This window comes from Stenella coeruleoalba (genome assembly GCF_951394435.1).
Source record: "Stenella coeruleoalba genome assembly, chromosome: 16".
NCBI classification, from domain to species: domain Eukaryota; kingdom Metazoa; phylum Chordata; class Mammalia; order Artiodactyla; family Delphinidae; genus Stenella; species Stenella coeruleoalba.
In genome coordinates, this window is record NC_137162.1 from 61,968,788 (window position 1) to 61,984,462 (window position 15,675).

General features: G+C 52.3%; 1 protein-coding gene across 2 annotated transcripts in view; it reads left to right on the forward strand.

Annotated features, from left to right (window-relative positions):
- The window catches only part of LRRC20 (leucine rich repeat containing 20), a 66,540-nt gene extending 55,244 nt beyond the window's left edge, over window positions 1–11,296 (forward strand). Inside the window, exon 5 of one of the 2 annotated variants that reach the window (XM_079899329.1) lies at window positions 8,697–11,291. In XM_079899329.1, the coding sequence (XP_079755455.1) occupies window positions 8,697–8,851 (155 nt within the window). In that variant the 3' untranslated portion in view covers window positions 8,852–11,291. Of the gene's footprint in view, window positions 1–8,696 lie in introns of both variants that reach the window. The other variant, XM_079899328.1, reaches the window with a different exon arrangement.
- Window positions 11,297–15,675: the final 4,379 nt, after the last annotated feature.

Sequence of the window (15,675 nt, forward strand, 5' to 3'; positions counted from 1 at the left end):
CTATTGAGGACAGTGCTTTGCATAAGGAGAGATGATTTTTGCATATAGCTGGAGGGAGATTGAAAGCCACAGGAAAGTTATGGCTAGAGCACCTAACTTTGGTTGGAGGGAAACTTCCTTGGGGTGGAGAGAACAGTGTAAGGTGATGAGGCAGGATTCCCTATGCCACGAACGCAGGCAATCAGCCTAGCTCTTGACAGCTCTGCCCCACACAGTGAAGCAGGTGGGCAGCATCCTGGGGTGGAAGTGCTATATGAGTGTTTTCACCAGATTCTCTCATTAAGCCTCACTGGGAGGACCAGTGGTACTCAAACTAGCTGTGCATTCAAATCATTGGGAGATTTTAAAAACACCCGTGTCCAGGCAATACCCCAATACCCCAGAGATCCAAGTCAGAATCTCTGATGGTGGGTTTGGGGCTTGATGATTTTTTAAAGCTCCCCAGATGATTCCAATGTGCAGGCAAGATAGAACCATGGAGCTAAACCAGAACCTTCCATCAACAAGCACATTCCATCCCTGAAGAAGCTGTAGCCTCTTTCTTCCTCCTCTCAGTATCTGTTGCGTATGTGTATGTGTGTAGCTGCATCAGGATGAGAAGAGCAGTCAGCCCAGCCGTGAGAGCTGACGGTCGGCTGGGAGGGTGGCAGAGGTGAGCTCTGTGGACTTGCCTCTTTGCTCAGGGTTCCTCTTTCCCATGGAGCCTACTGTCCCCTGGACCCTGGGCACGGTGGCTCTGCTGCCGCAGTGCCCACAAACCCCCACTTGTGATTTCCCTGTAGCACAGCCCGCTCACCTGGCATTTTCAGAAGGAACTTTATCAATGAGCCAGAGGCAACTTAGAACATGCAGACAGCCAAACAGCGGGCCGGTTCCCAAAGTTCAAGTTTATTCCAAAGAATCCTAGTGTAGGTGGACAGGAGTTGGCCTGGGCTCTGACACCTTGTGCTCAGGAACCTGCGGTCCTGCCCGGGCGGGCTACTTGACTCACCATTACTGGAGGTGCTTGCTCAAGTTCAGTGACCTCACCTTGGTAGCTTGAAATCGGCCATGGGAGGAATGTTTACACCGCGCAAGATCGGCAAATGCCCCACATCAGGGCTGTTTCCCTCAGGAAGTGGATTGTTAAACGTTAGCCAGCACACCACTTCCTTGCTGCTTGTCCTGGCCACTTCACCCACTTCCCCTCCACCACCACCTTCCACTCATTTTGTTTCTCAGAAGCTGGTTTCCCTGGTGAGGCGCTACCTAATTCACTCCCATCTGGTGCTTATCTTAGGAGCTTTTCTTCTATTTTTTCAATTATAACGGAGGTCTTATTTCTCTGACAATGATCTTAATTAAGCCTGAGTGGAAAGAGCTGTAAAGTTGGTGGCAGCGACCTTAGGTTCCAAGCGTGGAGAAGATTTACAAAGGAGCTATTCACATGTCCACCCCACCCAGGAGAAGAGCCTGTAGGGGAGGCGATTACTTTTCCATCCCACGCGTCTTCACCCCTCACTTCCAGACTCTTGCTGTGCAGCAGATGAGGCGGCTCTAGTCTAGTGTGAGTGTTATAGACACACATACCTCCAGCTGTGACGGAGGGACCGGCAGACACTTAATGGGAGGCCATGGCAAAACTGCCATTCTTTCCCGAGCCCCTCCCGGGGTATCTAACTGAAGCAGTTGGAGAAGCAGAGCACAGGGGTGGGGGGACTTCAGGGGAGAGGGGCGGTGGGCACAGGGGAGCAAAATGGGAAATCTGACGGGGAAGGCAAATCCCCAGGCTTGGGCCGGGCAGTCCGAGTTACTTACTTAGCTGTCTCCAGAGCAGCCAGTAAGGGGACCGTGTTCTGACCCGGCTTTGACTGCACGTGGGATCCAGGCGGGGCAGTGTGCAGGAGGGGGCAGTGCTGGCAGGTGGCCGCACTGGGAGCCTGTGGGCCCACCTTGCTGGACAGTCTGAGGTGCTGAGGAGGAGGAAATCACAGTGGGGGCTTTTCTCCCCCTTTGTTTTTCTTTCCCCACAGCCTGCACTTAAGGTTCATTAACGTATTCCGTAAAACACTCTGTGCTCCCCATCCTCTTGCCGGTTGCCCGCCACACTCTCTACACCTCCTTGGGGAGCGCCGCGTGGTCCCTTCTGCCAGCCTCTGTGGCCCCATGAAGCCGAGGACCGTTTAAAGATGGGAGGTTGAGGTTCAGAGAGGTTAGGGCCCTGCCTGAGGTTGCACAACTCCAAATGGCAGATCCGAGGTCAGGGCCTGGGTCTCTGCACCATCCCCTCCCGCAGCTGGCCTCTCTTTCATCAGAGGACTTAGAACTCCCCAAGCCAAACAGACTTCCTTGAGGGACTCAGCCTGCAGGACTGCCAAGGGCGTGCAGTGTTCTCTGTGCCTCCTGAGCACAAGGGCTGCTGCTGCTTTCTTCCTGCACACATCCCCCCACCCCCCACCCCCGACAGCCAGGGCTCGGGCCGGGGCTCGGGCCAGGGCTCTGTGCAGTGGGGGAGTTTGATCACTGCCCTCCCCGGGCTTGTGAAGGGACAGACCCAGCCGTGAGTGTGGCCCGGGAGCCTCCTTGTTACAGGCACAATTCTCTGTCCCGCTAGGTGACCATAGTTTGCCTGCTTGTGTCTTGTGGCATTTCGAGTGGGGCGTGAAGCTCAGCTCAGCTCAGCATCCTTGATCTTTGTTGTTGAGGCACCAGGCACCAAAAGCTGTGTCAAGGCTGATGCCAGGCCAGCCTGAATTCTCCAGCACGGATGTGCCCACAGCCCCCTGGGGAGGCTAAGGCAGCCTCCCACGTGCTGCCCACAGGCCTGAGGCACTAGGGCTGGGGCGCTGCCGCTGCATCTTTACCCAGCGCCCCAGGTCCCATTGTAAGGAGGCCTCAGGCTCCACGCTCACCGATTGGGATCCTTTGGGGACTGGAGGCAGAGAAGCTGAAAAATCCTGAAAAATCAGGCATTCTGGCTGGTAGGAGATCACCTGGATCAGAAGTGAGACAGCCAGCCATGTGTCAACTGTCCAGTGTGGCTCCAGCCTGGGCGGCCAACAGGGCGCCATGCTCTGTTTCTAAGCTGCCAAGGAAGCCAGGGAACTGGGGCCCTAGGCCACCAGGTTGGGGAGCCTCTCATCCCAATTCCAGATGGGACCTTAGATGTCGTGGGACTCAGCTCCACCCAAAGCGGGAATCAGAAGTCACTGGTCTCTGCTGGGTTACCTCTGTGCTGGGAAGCTCACTCAGTACCCCTTACCACTTCCCTGGGCCCAGACCCCTCTTCCTCTCAGCCTCCTTTCAGACCATGGGTACCACACACATGATGAATCGTGCTCTGAAACGGTCATTTTTATCATCTTGCCTCTAGCTGGTCCCAGTGGCATGAAACAAGTTTGCCAGTCAATAGTGCCAATGATTAGTGAAGGGAGGTCAAGCTGACCTTGGAGAAGTAATTTTCTCTAAATACTGCCCACTCTGATTCTGCTTTTATTGATTATTTTAAGCTTCCACAGACATAGGCAGGAGTCTGGGAGGGCTGTCTGCGGTGGGAAGAGGGTTGGATCCGTCTCTCATTGTCTGTAATGGCGAAAGCTGGAAAAAAACTGAATGTCTAACAGTAGAAACGTGAGCTAAAGTGTGATCCCTCCATTCCATGGACCACGACGTGGCCGTAATAATGTCACAGACTTGTAACCTGAAAAGATGTTCACAGTGTGTCATCAAGAAAAGCATGTATGGCATAGTATCTAGGAGGCCATTTTTTTTTTTTTTTTTGCAGTACGCGGGCCTCTCACTGTTGTGGCCTCTCCCGTTGCGGAGCACAGGCTCCGGACGCGCAGGCTCAGCGACCATGGCTCACGGGCCCAGCCGCTCCGCGGCATGTGGGATCTTCCCAGACCGGGGCACGAACCCGTGTCCCCAGCATCGGCAGGCGGACTCTCAACCACTGCGCCACCAGGGAAGTCCTAGGAGGCCATTTTTGAAACATAGTTGTGTATGCACACACACACACACACGCACACGCACACGCACACACACACACATGCATGTTTAAAAGTTGGTAAGGCCATGTACCTCACATTAACAGTGATTGGTTCTGCGTGGTGAGACATGGGTGATTTTATTTCCGCTCATCAATATTTTCTCATTTTCTAAATTGGATTATTGCACTAAAGGGCCAGTAACCTATCACAGCCTTGGCCCACAGAGGCCTGGCCCTGACTGGCAAAAGTGCCCAGAATGGGTCAGGTCAGGGGAAGGGCCCCAACTCTTGAATGTACTGAGGTCAGAGTTGCTTAATCAAGTGGTGTTGGTGGTGGGTCCACCGTGTGCCCAGCCCAGGGTGGTCCTGAGCCTGAAGGAACTTACGATCTAGTTCAGGAGGTAAAATGTGCATCCATTTGTTCGTTCACTCATTCATCCAACAAACAGCTATTGAGCACCTGTGAGCACTGTGCCAGGTACTGCACTTATAGGGTGAACATAGTCCCAGAGTGTGATGCGTGATGTGAGTCTTGTATAAAGGGTTATGGGACTTTGGATGCGGACCAGAGGGAGTGACAGGAGGGGGCCTTTGAGCTGGAATATGAGGATCCACAGGACATGGGCGAATGAGGATGAAGGCGTGGCCCAGGGGAGAGGGCAGAGCTGGGCTCCTCTTCCTCTCCAGGTGTGCCAAAGTCCAGGGACCTGGCTTCCATTACCACCATGACGCCAATGTGGCTTGTAGCCCTAGGAAGCTTATGTAGCCTCTTCAAGCTTCCGGTTCCCCACCCACAAAACGCAGATCATTTCATATCGTCCTCTCTACCCTCCAGCCATCTCCCGCTCTTGTCAGGATGCTCTGAGCGTAAATGTTCTTTTAAGCTTTATCCAGAAACTCCCAATTGGGCACTTGGGCTTGTTGCTTGCTAGCCTGCCTGCTCCAGTTTGTTGATTCTGCCAGCTTTGACACATTCTGGTGGCCCCATTGCTCCTTCCTCTAAGCTGCTCAAGCACCTTTAGCGGTTAAATCAGGGGAAAGAGATGCACTTAATCCCCGCCACCACTGTCCTTGGGCAGAGTGGTTTGGAGAACGCTGAAGACCCTGAAGAGGCCAGCTCAGTGAGTGGTACTTGGAAAAGACAGGCTGAGGACTCAGGCAGCGCTGCTGTCTCTAGGCCTGGAGTCACGGGGATTTGCTCCAAGCCGGGCTGCAGCTGGTCTTTGTGCCACGCCCAGCAAACCTCGGCAGGGGCATCACAGGGAGACCCTCCTCCCCATCTCAGGAGCACTGGCCACTCTGCAGCCCGCAGGCCTCCCTGGCTGAGGGGTGGAGGAGTCACGGAGTCCAGAGAGAGAAAGTCCTTAGCAACCCCTAGTTCTTGCCTGAAGGCAGGCCAGGGTGATCTGACGTCACCTAGGGGATAGTGGACAGTGAGGAACCTGATTAGGTATCGAGGGTGGAGGATTCTGACTAAACCAACTTAGCAGAATTCTTGCTAAAATTGGACAATGAGAGATGAACACTGAAGCACAAAAGTCAGGCCTAGTTGAAAAATCCAGGGGAGCTGGAGCAGAGTTAGAGGATCATTGTCAGCATGGAGAAGCCGAGGCCCAGTTTCCTTATCTGCCAGATGGGTCATTATGAAGAACCACCTAGCACAGAGCCTCAAATATCAGTTCCTAGAAGCAGCCTCCCTTCTTGGGCCCTTTTTTTTTTTAATTGGCTGTACCCCGCGGATGTGGGATCTTAGTTCCCCGACCAGGGATGGGACCTGCATCCCCTGCATCGGAAGTGTGGAGTCTTAACCACCGGACTCCCAGGTCCCTTAGGCCCATTTTAACAAGGTGTTAACCTCCCTGGGCTTTGATTTCCTCCTGTGCCACATGGGGTATAATACCCTGTGAAATGACCTGACTTCTTAAGAGCCCAAGGAAAGAGGATTTTCTTATCTGGGCGATCAGGGGCAGAGGGGATGGCGTGTCTGTCCCGCCTGCCCAGCTGCTGGCTGTGCTGTTGGCCATTACAAAGCTAATGTGCTAATGTGGAGAAGGGGAAGCTTCCAAGTCATTAGCCCTTCTCTTCCCAGCCATTAACTGGTAGGGAAATTGGGGGCCCACTTTCCATGAATAAAGACAAGAAATGCCACAGGCAACCCCTTCCTTCAGCCCCCACTCCAGCAGCCGCCCCACCCAGTAAGGGGCATAGAGGAGCCGGCTGCTGGCAGCTGTGTGATGTGACATTAGAATGCGGAGGAGCTCCAGAGGAAGCACAAGGTGAGCAGGAACTGAGAGCAGTTGATCTTGCTTTTCCTCCCCTCCCAGGAGTAGCATCTGGTCATAACCTTGCATTCTAGAAACGCCTCATCTCTGCTTCTTTCCCTACCTGAGCCTCCACGTTTGCCTTGGGCTCTGGGTCCCTCCCCATCGCCTCCTTCACGACTCCTGTCCTCTCATCCATCATGCAGGTTCCTGCCTGTCAAACAAGAGCCCCACTCGCCGCACTATAGCCAGTCTCGCTTGGGACCCAGCTCCCGACCACGACCCACCCTAGTAACTCCCTGCCGGCTGCCCAGAACGTGTTTTTGTACCCACCATGTCTATGTGCCAGGTATAGTGTTTGGCCCTGGGGATTCAAGGACAAAGATAGACTCTGCTCTCAGGAGGTTAAGAGTTGCCCCTGCCTCCAGCACTGGACCCGTGGTCTAATGAACAGAGCCAGCCCCCAGGGAGCTCAGAGCCACTCACCCCAAGGTGCTAAGGGAGGGCAAACTCCTGTGATCTGTGATCAGTGATCTTTGATGTTACTATTGCAAAAAGACTGACTTGCTGAAGGCTCACATGATGGTGAACATTTTTTTTAGCAATAAAGTATTTTAAAATTAAGGTATGTACATTGTTTTTTTAAACGTAATGCTATTGCATACTTAATAGACTACAGTGTAGGGTAACATAACTTTTACATGCACTGGGAAACCAAAAAAAATTCACGTGACTCGCTTTGTTGCGATATTCACTTTATTGCTGTGGTCTGGAACCAAACCCGCAATATCTCCGAGGAATCACCGTATAGATATTCTCTCATTCATCCTTAAACAACTCTGTGAGGTATATACTATTATTACCCTGATAGGAAGTTTATTTTATTATTTTTTTAATTGAAGGATAGTTGATTTACAATATTGTGTTAGTTGTAGGTATATAGCAAAGTGATTCAGCTATACATATATATTTTTTTCAGATTCTTTGCCTTATAGGTTATTACATTCTTTCCCATATAGGTTGAATATAGTTCCCTGTGCTTTACAGTAAATCCTTGTTATCCATTTTATATATAGTTGTGTGTATCTCTTAATCCCATACTCCTAATTTGTCCCTCCCCGACCCCACCTTTCCCCTTTGGTAACCATGAGTTTGTTTTCTATGTCTGTGAGCCTGTTTCTGTTTTGTAAATAAGTTCATTTGTATCATATTTTAGATTCCACTTAGAATTGGTATCATGGTATTTGTCTTTCTCTGTCTGACTTCACTCAGTATGATAATCTCTAGGTCCACCCATGTTGCTGCAAATGGCATTATTTCATTCTTTTTTATGGCTGAGTAATATTCCATTGTATATATATACATCTTCTTTATCCATTCATCTGTTGATGGACACTTAGGTTGCTTCTATGTCTTGGCCATTGTAAATAGTGCTGCTATGAACATTACGGTGCATGTATCTTTTCAAATTAGAGTTTTTGTCTTTTTCACGTATATGATGTGAAGTTTAATAATTTGCTTTAGGTACACAGTTGTTATGTGGCTGACCTGGGATTTGAACCAGAGACTGAGTGATCCTAAAGATTAGGTGTGAGGAACCGTAAATGTTTTCAAGTATTAGTATAGCTGCTGCCTTGTTCTGGTCCCTTTTTTTTTTTTTTTAATTGAGACAAAACTAACCATTTAAAAGTGTACAATTCAGTGGCATCTAGTGCATTCACAGTGTTCTGCACCTGTCAACTCTAGTTCCAAAATACTTTCATCACCCCAAAGGAGACCCTGCACGCATTAGGCAGTCACTCTCCAATCCCCTCACCCCAGCCTCTGGCAGCCACTAATCTACTTTCTGTCCCTATGGCTTTGCCTATTCTGGACACTTCATATGAATAGAATCATATACTCTGTGACCTTTTGTGTCCGACTTCTTTCATTCAGCATAACGTTTTCTAGGTTCATCTATGTTGTAGCATGTGTCAGGCTGATTAATATTCCATTGTTTGGCTATACCACTCTTTGTTTACCCACTCGTTGGTGGACATTGGCTATCGTGAATAGTGCTGCTGTAAACACGTGTGCACGTATTTGAATACCTGTTTGCCGTTCTGCGAGTTCCACTCAAGAGTGGCATGGCTGGGATAAGTGGTAATCTGTGTTTAATTTTTTTTTTTTTTTGGCTGCGTTGGGTCGTCCTTGCTGCGCGTGGGCTTTCTCTAGTTGCGGTGAGCGGGGGCTACTCTTCTTTGCAGTGCGCGGGCTTCTCACTGCGGTGGCTTCTCTTGTTGCGCAGCACAGTAACTATTTTTTAGGATGCTTTTCTGCATGTGGTTGTAATGCCCTTGTGGGCCCCAATGGCCCCTCACACAGGGCCGGGTGCTGGGCACTGAGCCCATGCGCATCGGGCGATGCACCCTCCTTCTTCTCTGCCCGCTTGGCTCCAGCCCCCTAATCTGGCCCTCTCTCCCTGACAGACGTGCCCGTGGAGAAGCTGGCCGCCATGCCCGCCTTGCGCAGCATCAACCTGCGCTTCAACCCGCTGAATGCCGAGGTGCGCGTCATCGCCCCGCCGCTCATCAAGTTCGACATGCTCATGTCTCCGGAGGACGCGCGGGCCTCCCCACCCTAGGCCTCCCTCCTCAAGCCCGCCCAGCAAGGGACAGAGGCCACCTGGCCTGGCGCCCTGAGGGGAGGGAGTCCCACGAGCCCATGGGAGGCCAAGTTTGGGGGGCTGGGGGCGGGCGGGCTGAATAGCGTGTGGCGGGAGGGGTGTGGCGTTCCAGGATAGATAGCGTAGAGCAGTAGTGGGCCCTGGAATGCCCGGAGGGAGGAGGCGAGGAGGGGGCTGGGGCCCAGACTCTGGGCACTCACAGCTTCCGTGCAAACCTGGGCAGATCCTCTGAGCCTTACAATTTGAGGAAAGGGGCAATGGCAGGGGCTTTTGCCTCCTTTGGGCTCCCTAAAGGCTTTTGGGGGAACACATGCCTCCAAGTTACCTTCAAATCATTGGTACCTTCTGGGCCCACGGATGAGCATCGCTGAGCGTTTTCCAGGCCCTTGTGGGTTCGAGGCCTTGTTTCTAGTGCTAAAAGCCAGTGGCTGCCATAAGAGGGACAGAAGACAATCTCCATCTATTTATTGATTCCTGAGAGCCGACCAGGCTGAGGCCTTCCACAGTGCCCCGTCCTCAGCCCTGTGGGTCCCTGGATTGGCAGGAACCTGAACCAGGAGTCATGGGAAAGCTGTGGAGACAGTGTGGCCCGACACTGTAGCAGGGTTGAGAACGTTTGTATAGGAGCCCAAGAACCAGCAGACCGGCAAGTGGAGAGCAAACCAAGTAGGCTCTGTCCTTCCTCGTGACTAAGAAATCGGTGGGGTAGGCAGTCAGGAGTGCCCCATCCCTCCCCTGGGCATGAGCGAGGGTGCCTGGCATCAGCCCTTCTGCTGCAGGAGACGTGGCCCAGAGAGAAGCAAAGCCATTTGCACCTGCGCCACCCTCAACAGTCTCCCTCTGGCAGGAGTCTGGCTGCCTTGTCACTGGTCCACACAGGGGCAGAAGGCACTATGGACCATTGGATTCGTGGCCAGCCAGCTCCCAGGCCACCACCCAGAGCCCTGATGACCTAGTCATCTCTAGGCCCTCAACCTGGAGTCTAGAGTGTGGCCAGGTAATTGCGTGACCAACCATCTCTGTTTGCCCGGGACTTAGGGCTTTCCTGGGACGTGGGACTTTCAGTGCTAACACTGGGATGACACCCGGCAAACGGGCAACTGGTCCCTCTACCAGGAGACAGCCTGAGGCTCTTGCTTCCTGACAACACCTGTGGTTTGGAGAACCTCTGACCCCTTGATCCCCAGGTATCTACCTCCCACCTTCTCATCTGTGGAGCAAGCAGACTCAGAGCCCACCTTGCCTGGTCTGAGGGAGACACCTGAGGCCCCAGGACTCAGAGCAAGCCAGGCTACCGGATCCTACACTTGTGGACCAGGGGCCAGTCTTCCGCTCCCAAGGTTAGGCTGTTCAGAGCTCAGACCACTGCTCAGAGCACTAACCCTTGATCAGAATGCTCCCTGTTCCATTCCCCCTCTCCAGCTCCGAGCCCTGCCCCTGCTCAGGCCTTCTGTCTCCTGGCGAGAGGCTGACAGGTTGGGCCATTGTTGGCCGGTTGCTGAGCCCTCGGTGTTCATGTTCACTCTGCTCATCTCCCAAGGCCTGGTCGGTGAAGCTCTAGAAAAAAGGGTTTTCAGGGTGAGGAGGCTGAAACGGAATCTTCTAGGGCTTCTGAGTTCAGCCATGGACGCTGGGGACAAGTGAGTCTGCAGTCCAGCCTAGGCTGTCCTGGTCCCCCCTACCCCCCAGCCTGTGTCTTGGAGTGGGGTTTCTCCTTGTCAGAGAAGGGGCATACTCTTCCGACATGCACAAAGGCGTTGTATGGCTAGAGCTTTGCAACTCAAGTATGGTCCGTGGGCCAGCAGCATTGGCATCCACGGAAGCTCGTTAGAAACGCAGAATCCCAGGCCTCACTCCAGACCTCCGGAATCAGAACCTGCATTTCAAAAGATCCCCAGGTGATTCCTATGAGCACTTTACTGTTTGAAAAGCAGATGCCTGGGGTGACCCTCGGGATGTCCTCAGAGTGGAGGGTGAAGGTTCTCAGCTCTCCCCCTGCCCTGTCAGGGGTCCGAGTCTGTGCTCATCCCCCTCCCTAAAGCAGTCCCCAGAGACCTTGGGCCTCTTAGATCTTTCCAGAGTCTGTGTGGCACTCCCAGTGAAGGGACTGACCCAAAGCCACCAGGAGAGGAGAGCTGGGTTTGCCCGGCCCTCTGGAACCCTGCCTTTCTGGGTAACCTCTGCATGCTAAGCTGCTGCTTCCCCAGGTCCTCACCTCAAGCCCTCTGAAGGGAATGCTTCTGGAAGCTGTTTTCTACTCTGTTTGGAGAGTTTGCCCTTGCCTGCTGGGAAAGCTTGGGCGTCAGAGACGGCCCCAAATCAAAGCCCACTGTGTGAGTGAGCCCTTAGTTTCAGTCTGCAATAAAGAACACGTTGGTTTCATCTGCCTCTTGGTGTTTGATTTATTCTCACAGCACACATGTCTCGTGGCCAGAGTGTTGATCCCACCATCAGCGAAGAGGAGGCGCTGCCCCTCTTGCTGGAAGCGTGAGGTAAAGCAGCTCGGCTGGGGTGAGGCTTGGAACATTCACCGTGGGCGGAGGCACGGCCAGGCAGAGCTGACGCTGTGCTGCTGCAGAGCGCTAAATATCATCTAGGGAGACCCCGTACCTGCGGAAGCATGAAGGGACCTGCTGTGCCCCCACTTCTCCTGGACTGATGCCAGAAATTCTACCCTTAGCAATTGATTTCTCAGGGTCCAGAGTTCTGAAGGAGGCGTCTCTGGACCAGCAGCAGCGTCCAGGGAGCGGGTTAGATAGCTCCCCCCCACCCCCATATCTACAGAATCAGATGCTCTGGAGGTGGGGCCCAGCACTCGGCTTTAACAAGCCCTCCACGTGTTCTGATGCAAGTTAGAAACTGCTTCTGGGTTCAAGGTTTAAGTCAGTTTTTGTTTTCTAAATCTGGGAGGTCAGCCTGAGTTTGCCTTGAGTTTTAGGCTAGACTCGCCATCATTTTTATTTAACAAACACATATAGAGATAAGTGCATACCAGGCAGTGTCCAAGCATGTTACAGATATTAACTCATTTAATCCATCAAAAAGCCACAGTGAGCTCTGTGAGTTGGACAAATCCTTTTCCCCTCTCTGGACCCCGATTGCTGTCTGTAAAGGGAAGGGGCTGTACTAGGAGATCCCTGAGCGCCTTTCCAGAACTCACCTGGTCACTGTCTCTCTGATTCTGGGGGCTCTGCTATAGCTGTCTTCAGTGGACTAGCCTGGACTAAGGCTGCTGCCCATCCCCACCCCAAAGGTCAAGCAGAAGATTCCCCCTGACTCCGTTTCTTCTTGCTGAATGCTGGCTCACCAGAAATATCACAGATTGACCCGTTGGTCAGACAAAGCTGAGCCAACTCTTCTCCCAGTAAGGGACAGCTTTACTACGTCTTCCCAGCGTGTCAGCATGGGGAGGGCAAAGTCGCGGTAGTGAGATTTCGGAGTCTGGTTTCAAGTGGGGCTTTCAGTGCAGGGGAGGACGCCTTGACTAGGACTGCATAAAGATTGTGATATAGTTTAGCATCGGTGGACACAACAAAGAGACGTTTTAAGGTGAGGAGTTCAAAGAGTCTTAAGCTTAAGCTCTCTTTTGATGCTATTTACTGAAGAGTCGGGCAGTTTGATGTTCATTTAAATGACTCTTTCTGGAATTTCCTAGAATGAACAACACAGTGATTTACAACTTTTACTTCCTGGGCAAGAGTTTCCTGGAATAGTACTGTTATGTTGAAGAGGATGGGATACAAAGACTTATTAATGTCGAAGGTAAGGTGTATGCGACTAGAGGGTCGTTTTGTTTTGTTTTGTTTGAGAATACAGCTGACATATTATATTAGCTTCAGGTGTATAACAATGATTCAGTATGTGTATATACTGCAAAATGACCATCACAATAAGTCCAGTTAACATCCATCACCACACATAAAGGGTTTTAGTCCTCAGGCTCTCCCAAATTCAGTGTTGGACGAAAGGGCCTTACTTTGGAGCTGCCATTTACATGAAACATGCCTGTCCCGTCTCAGAAAGCTGGCCCTGGGCGGGGACCAGTTCCTGGAAGGGTGAGCGTTAGCAGGGGCCCAGATGGCCTGGCCAGAGCGCTGGGAGAGTTGCCAAGGCCTGGGAGGGCAGGCCCGAGAGACCACGTCACTGGATCGCTGGGCAGGTCATGGGCTGGGCCGGGCCCACGGGCAGCCGGATCATGCTGTGGACATGTGCCTCAGGGCCGGGTGGGCTGGACCCATCCCTCAGAAAAGGCACACAGGCCCAGATACTTCAGGTCCAAGCAGGAGCAGTCACTGAGCGCCTACTGTTTGTCAGCACTGGGCCAGCACTTGTATGTTTTCTCGTTTACTATCAGCAACAGCCTCTTGGTGCTCACTCTGCAGATGAGGACAGGCGTAGGGCTTGGGGGTTGGTGTGTGGCTCGGAAGGAGCAGAGCTGGGGTTTGAACTGGGAGGCTGGCTCGGGTGGGAGAAGCGATTGCTTTTTCCAGCTCACACGTTCCTTCTCCCATCCCATTCCTGTGAAGAGCCTCTGAGCCTTGCTTTCCTCATCTGTAAAATGGGTGCAAAAACTGCCTCCTATAATGCCACAGGTGGTGTAGGTCAGTAGCCCTTGGTGATCAGCATTTTGCCCATTTCACACACCCGAGAGCTTCCTCACCCATCTGCTTACACTTACACCTGCCCTTGTGTGGACAGCTTTAGTGCCCTGACAAGAACCTTGCCTCTCTCAGACGAGCACAGAGCTGTTTGTCACACATCCCTGGGGCACATCTGGATGTTGATGGGCACATCTGGATGCTGATTCCCACAGGGAATGAGAAGACTGACAGCTCACCGCTCCCCCCATCTTCACAGTTCAGGGATCTGTGAAGTTCTGCCTCGGGCTGCCAAGGACAACTAATAACTCAGGACAATGAGGCATTCAAGGCCTTGGCCAGGAGCCAGTTGGGGTTCCTGCTACTCTGTGTACATCCAGATTCTGACCAGCCAAGAGCACCCTGGCACCCTCTCTCCTGTAGACAGGAAGCACTTAAATTAGGGTGTCTTCAGGGGTGGACCCTGCAGGACCGCCACACCACACAACTCCAGTGGTGCCAGTCAAAACGCATTCTAGCTTATCGACGCCAGTTACCTAGAAAATAACGTGCCTGGGCTCCGGGAGCTGTACAAGGGATGTCTGGACTATATAAGAGATCCAGTCACTAGGATCTTTTTAGATGCAGATTCCAGGCCCACCTGAGCCCCAGTAAACCAGACCCAAAGCAGGGCCCACACCTCTGCACCTTAATGAGTCTCTGTTTCTCCCTCACACAGCACCCAGAGTATCCTTTTATTTTTATTTATTTATTTTGGCCGTGCTGCGTGGCTTGTGGGATCTTAGTTCCCCGACCAGGGATTGAACCCAGGCCCTTGGCAGCAAAAGTGCAGAGTCCTAACCACTGGACCGCCAGGGAATTCCCCAGAGGATCCTTTTAACTCCTAAGCCACTGTCTGCCCATGTCCCACAGGGGCTCTCCAGTGCAAAAGCCAAGTCCTTACAGTGGACTTTAAGACCCGGCATGGTCTTCCCTCCATTACTTCTCTGGGCTTCACTACTTCCCCCTTCTTCACTGTACTCCAGGCACACTGGCCTCCCACTGTTCCTCCATCCCTTGGAGTGGCGGATGGCCAGTACGCATGACCTGAGGGAGGATGGGCATCCCCCAGTCTCCCCCACTAGCCTGTCACTGCGCCTGGAATCCCACCAGAAGGAGAGCACTGTTTCTGGCTTAGCATCACCCTCTCCCTGAGATCCTATTCCAACCCTTGACAGGATTGCGAAGGGGATTCCTATAGACAAAGCTGAGCGGTTGGATGGGACTCTCTCTCCTCAGAGCGTGAGTCTCAGCATCAGGAGCACCTGGGGGTGTGTCACACCTGCAGAGGCTGGGTCCCTCCCCTTGCCTTCTGAATCAGAATCCGCATTTTAACCCCCCACATGATCCATGGGCATATTAACGTTTGAGAAGCTTGGCTTTTGATGACTCTGTGATCCCCTCTCCCCTTCTCAAAGTCTCTGTGATAGGCAGTGCCAAAGTGTAATTTTGGTACTTGCAGTGGGTCCTGCAGTGGGGCTCTGCCTTGCCTGCATATTAGGATCACCTGGAAAGTTTTGAAAAAATACTGATTCCTAGGCCCTGCCTGCCAGAAACTCTGATTCAATTGGTCTGCACTGGGTCCCAGCACTGGTGGATTTTTTTCTTAAAAGCTCCCTTGTGTGATTCTAAGGTGCGGCCAAGGTTGAGAACCACTGGCCTGTAGAGATTTAAGAAGTTGCCGGGCTTCCCTGGTAGCACCGTGGTTAAGAATCCGCCTGCCAATGCAGGGGACATGGGTTTGAGCTCTGGTCTGGGAAGATCCCACATGCCGCGGAGCAGCTAAGCCTGTGTGCCACAACTACTGAGCCCGCATGCCACAACTACTGAAGCCCGCGCACCCAGAGCCCGTGCTCCACAACAAGAGAAGCCACCTCAATGAGAAGCCCGTGCCCCACAACGAAGAGTAGCTCCCGCTCGCCAGAACTAGAGAAAGCCCACGCGCAGCAACGAAGACCCAACACAGCCAAGAATAAATAAATAAGTTAATTAATTTAAAAAAAAAAGAAAGAAGTTGCAAAAGGGCCCTGAGCTGAATTCAGCCCACAGATGTATTTTGTTTGGCCTGCACAATGTTTAGAAGTAATTTTGAGTTAAGTTTCTCAATAATTTTAAATTGGGAGCTGAAAGTTTTCATGAAAAATA